Source organism: Oncorhynchus nerka, unplaced genomic scaffold (assembly GCF_034236695.1).
Source record: "Oncorhynchus nerka isolate Pitt River unplaced genomic scaffold, Oner_Uvic_2.0 unplaced_scaffold_408, whole genome shotgun sequence".
NCBI lineage: Eukaryota > Metazoa > Chordata > Actinopteri > Salmoniformes > Salmonidae > Oncorhynchus > Oncorhynchus nerka.
Window position 1 is genome coordinate 129,063 of NW_027040491.1, and position 5,000 is coordinate 134,062.

The 5,000-nt window shown below is 55.3% G+C and overlaps 1 protein-coding gene across 1 annotated transcript in view; it reads left to right on the top strand.

Moving 5' to 3' along the window:
• Positions 1 to 5,000, top strand: part of LOC115115021 (voltage-dependent T-type calcium channel subunit alpha-1H-like) — a 120,479-nt gene that overhangs the window by 96,567 nt on the left and 18,912 nt on the right. Inside the window, 2 exon segments of the mRNA XM_065017058.1 lie at positions 4,215 to 4,366; positions 4,852 to 4,961. Of these exon segments, the coding sequence (XP_064873130.1) occupies positions 4,215 to 4,366; positions 4,852 to 4,961 (262 nt within the window).

Consider the following 5,000-nt stretch of genomic DNA (forward strand, 5'->3'; position numbering starts at 1 on the left):
TCCCCTCCCCCCTCCCTCCTCCCTCTCCCCTCCCCTCCCTCCTCTCCTCTCCTCCTCCCTCCCCTCCTCCTCTCCTCTCCTCTCCTCTCCTCTCTTGTCTCTCCTCTCCTCTCCTCCCTCTCCTCTCCTCTCCTTCCTCTCTCCTCTCTCCTCTCTCCCTCCCCTCCTCTCCTCTCCTCTCCTCTCCCCTCCCCTCCCCTCCTCTCCTCTCCTCTCCTCTCCTCTCCCCTCCCCTCCTCTCCTCTCCTCTCCTCTCCTCTCCCTCCCTCCCCTCCCCTCCTCTCCCCTCCTCTCCCCTCCCCTCCCTCCCCTCCTCTCCTCTCCTCTCCCCTCCCCTCCCCTCCTCTCCTCTCCCTCTCCCCTCCCTCTCCTCTCCTCTCCCCTCTCCCTCCCCTCCCCTCCCCTCCCCTCCTCCTCTCCCCTCCCTCTCCCTCCCTCCCTCCTCCCCTCCTCTCCTCTCCTCTCCCCTCCTCCCCTCCCCTCTCCTCTCCTCTCCTCTCCTCTCCCTCCCCTCCCTCCCCTCCCTCCTCTCCTCTCCTCTCCCCCTCTCTCCTCCTCCCCTCCCCTCCTCTCCTCTCCCTCTCCTCTCCTCTCCTCTCCTCCCTCCCTCCCTCCCCTCCCCTCCCCTCCCTCCTCTCCTCTCCTCTCCCTCTCCCCTCCTCTCCCCTCCCTCCCCTCCTCTCCTCTCCCCTCCTCTCCTCTCCTCTCCTCTCTCCTCTCCTCTCCTCCTCTCCTCTCCCTCTCCCCTCCCCTCCTCTCCTCTCCCCTCCCTCCCTCCCTCCTCTCCTCTCCTCTCCCTCCCCTCCCCTCCTCTCTCCTCTCCCCTCCCCTCCCCTCCCCTCCTCTCCTCTCCCCTCCTCTCCTCTCCTCTCCTCTCCTCTCCTCTCCTCTCCCTCCTCTCCTCTCCCCTCCCCTCCCCTCCTCTCCTCTCCACTCCTCTCCCTTCCTCTCCTCTCCTCTCCTCTCCCTCCCCTCCCTCCCTCCCTCCTCTCCCCTCCCCTCCTCTCCTCCCTCTCCCCCTCCTCTCCCCTCCCCTCCCCTCCTCTCCCCTCCTCTCCTCTCCTCTCCCCTCCCCTCCTCTCCTCTCCTCTCCCCTCTCCTCCTCTCTCTCCCTCCTCTCCTCTCCCCTCCTCTCCTCTCCCTCTCCCTCCTCCTCCCTCCCCTCCCCTCCTCTCCTCTCCCTCCCCCTCCCCTCCCCTCCTCTCCTCTCCCCTCCCCTCCCCTCCCTCTCCTCTCTCCTCTCCTCTCTCCCTCCCTCTCCTCTCCTCTCCTCTCCTCTCCTCTCTTCCTCTCCTCTCCTCTCCTCCTCTCCTCCTCTCCTCCTCTCCTCTCCTCTCCTCTCCTCTCCCCTCCCCTCTCCCTCTCCTCTCCTCTCCTCTCCCCCTCCCTCCTCTCCTCTCCTCTCCTCTCCTCTCCTCTCCCCTCCCCTCCCCTCCCCTCCTCTCCTCTCCCTCCCCTCCCCTCCCTCCCCTCCTCTCCTCTCTCCCTCCCCTCTCCTCTCCTCTCCCCCCTCCCTCCCCTCCTCTCTCCTCTCCTCTCCTCTCCTCCTCCTCTCCTCTCCTCTCCCCTCCCCTCCCCTCCCTCCCCTCCTCTCCCTCTCCCTCCTCTCCTCTCCTCTCCCTCCCCTCCTCTCCTCTCCTCTCCTCTCCCTCCCCCCCTCCCCCTCCTCTCCTCTCCCCTCCTCTCCTCTCCCCTCCCTCCCTCTCCCTCTCCTCTCTCCTCTCCTCTCCCCTCCTCTCCTCTCCTCTCCCCTCCCCTCCCCTCCCCTCTCCTCTCCTCTCCTCCTCCCCTCCCTCCCCTCCCCTCCCTCTCCCTCCTCCTCTCCTCTCCTCCCCTCCTCTCCTCTCCTCTCCCTCCCCCTCCTCTCCCCTCCCCTCCCTCCCCTCCTCTCCCCTCCTCTCCTCTCCTCTCCCCTCCCTCCCCTCCCTCCCCTCCCTCCCCTCCTCCCTCTCCTCTCCCCTCCTCTCCTCTCCCTCCTCTCCTCTCCTCCCTCTCCCTCCTCCCCTCCCCTCCCCTCCCCTCCTCTCCTCTCCACTCCTCTCCCTTCCTCTCCTCTCCTCTCCTCTCCCCTCCCCTCCTCTCCCTCCCCTCCCCTCCCCTCCTCTCCTCTCCCCTCCCCTCCCCTCCTCTCCTCTCCTCTCCTCTCCTCTCCCTCCCCTCCCCTCTCTCTCTCCTCCCCTCCTCTCCTCTCCCCTCCCCTCCTCTCCTCTCCTCTCCCCTCCTCTCCTCTCCTCTCCCTCTCCCCTCCCCTCCTCTCTCTCCTCTCCCTCCCTCCCTCCCCTCCTCCTCCCTCTCCTCTCCCTCTCCTCTCCTCTCCTCTCCTCTCCTCTCCTCTCCTCTCCTCCTCCTCTCCTCTCTCCCCTCCTCTCCCTCCCTCCCCTCCCCTCCCCCTCCTCTCCTCTCCCCTCCTCTCCTCTCCTCTCCCCTCTCCTCCTCCTCTCCCTCTCCTCTCTCCCCCTCTCCCTCCCCTCCTCTCCCCCTCCCTCTCCCCTCCTCTCCTCTCCTCTCCTCTCCTCTCCTCTCCCCTCCTCTCCTCTCCCCTCCTCTCCTCTCCTCTCCCCTCTCCTCTCCCCTCCCCTCCTCTCTCCTCTCCTCTCCCTCTCCTCTCTCCTCTCCCCTCCCTCCTCTCCCTCCTCTCCTCCCCTCCTCTCCTCTCCTCTCCTCTCCTCTCTTCTCCTCTCCTCCTCTCCTCTCCTCTCCTCTCCTCTCCTCTCCTCTCCTCTCTCCCAGGGCTGGGGGTTCATTCAATATCAACATCAGCATCAATTGTCATTTTTCTTTAAAATGGTTCCATTATTTTGAATTATGGCGATTTTTATTTTTTTCAATCATTGAATTGAATTTGCACTTTCTGACTGAATTGACTGAATGTCAACTCCCAAACCATGTCTGTCTCATAGTTACTGTCTGTTACTGATGATGTCATAGTTACTGTCTGTTACTGATGATGTCACAGTTACTGTCTGTTTCTGATGATCTCATAGTTACTGTCTGTTTCTGATGATCTCATAGTTACTGTCTGTTTCTGATGATCTCATAGTTACTGATGATGTCATAGTTACTGTCTGTTACTGATGATCTCATAGTTACTGTCTGTTACTGATGATGTCACAGTTACTGTCTGTTACTGATGATGTCACAGTTACTGTCTGTTTCTGATGATGTCATAGTTACTGTCTATTTCTGATGATGTCACAGTTACTGTCTGTTTCTGATGATGTCATAGTTACTGTCTATTTCTGATGATGTCACAGTTACTGTCTGTTTCTGATGATGTCATAGTTACTGTCTGTTAATGATGTCATAGTTACTGTCTGTTACTGATGATGTCACAGTTACTGTCTGTTACTGATGATGTCACAGTTACTGTCTGTTTCTGATGATCTCATAGTTACTGTCTATTTCTGATGATGTCACAGTTACTGTCTGTTACTGATGATGTCATAGTTACTGTCTGTTACTGATGATGTCATAGTTACTGTCTGTTACTGATGATGTCACAGTTACTGTCTGTTACTGATGATGTCACAGTTACTGTCTGTTTCTGATGATGTCACAGTTACTGTCTGTTTCTGATGATCTCATAGTTACTGTCTGTTACTGATGATCTCATAGTTACTGTCTGTTTCTGATGATCTCATAGTTACTGTCTGTTACTGATGATGTCATAGTTACTGTCTGTTACTGATGATGTCATAGTTACTGTCTGTTACTGATGATGTCACAGTTACTGTCTGTTTCTGATGATGTCACAGTTACTGTCTGTTACTGATGATGTCATAGTTACTGTCTGTTTCTGATGATGTCATAGTTACTGTCTGTTTCTGATGATGTCATAGTTACTGTCTGTTTCTGATGATGTCATAGTTACTGTCTGTTTCTGATGATCTCATAGTTACTGTCTGTTTCTGATGATCTCATAGTTACTGTCTGTTTCTGATGATGTCACAGTTACTGTCTGTTACTGATGATGTCATAGTTACTGTCTGTTACTGATGATGTCATAGTTACTGTCTGTTACTGATGATGTCATAGTTACTGTCTGTTACTGATGATGTCATAGTTACTGTCTGTTACTGAATGTCAACTCCCTCAGTAATGTCTCTGGTGATGTCACTCTGTGGGTATCTCTCTCTACATGTAGGTGTTCTGACTGTGTGTGTGTGTGTGTGTGTGTGTGTGTGTGTGTGTGTGTGTGTGTGTGTGTGTTCCAGAGGCCCAACAGAGACCCTACTATGCAGACTACTCCCCGGTGCGTCTCACCATCCACACGTTGTGCACCAGCCACTACCTGGACCTCTTCATCACCATCATCATCGGCATCAACGTCGTCACCATGAGCATGGAGCATTACAACCAGCCACAGGTAACTATAGCAACCACACTAGAACCAGCCTCGGGTAACTATAGCAACCACACTACAAACAGCCTCAAGTAACAATATAAACCATACTACAACCAACATCAGGTAACTATAGCAACCACACCACAACCAGCCTCGGGTAACTATAGCAACCACACTACACCCAGTCTCCGGTAACTATAGCAACCACACTACACCCAGTCTCAGGTAACTATAGCAACCACACTACAACCAGCCTCGGGTAACAGAAGTAACCCCGCACATTGGTAACTATAGCAACCACGCTGCAAATAGGTAACTTTGGTAACCATAGCAACAAGGAAAGTATGAAAATCAACCAACCGCTGCTACCCTTGATGGTCATACTATATAACTCTAATAGTATTCTGTCTGGGTCTTCTGGAACCTTCTTACTTCTACAGAAGGTACTAACTGTGTGTGTGTGTGTGTGTGTGTGTGTGTGTGTGTGTGTGTGTGTGTGTGTCCAGTATCTGGAGGAGGCTCTGAAGTACTGTAACTACCTGTTTACCTGTATCTTCATCATCGAGACCCTGCTGAAACTAGTGGCCTTCGGACTGCACAGGTTCTTTAAAGACAGGTACACACACACACACACACATACACACACACACACTAC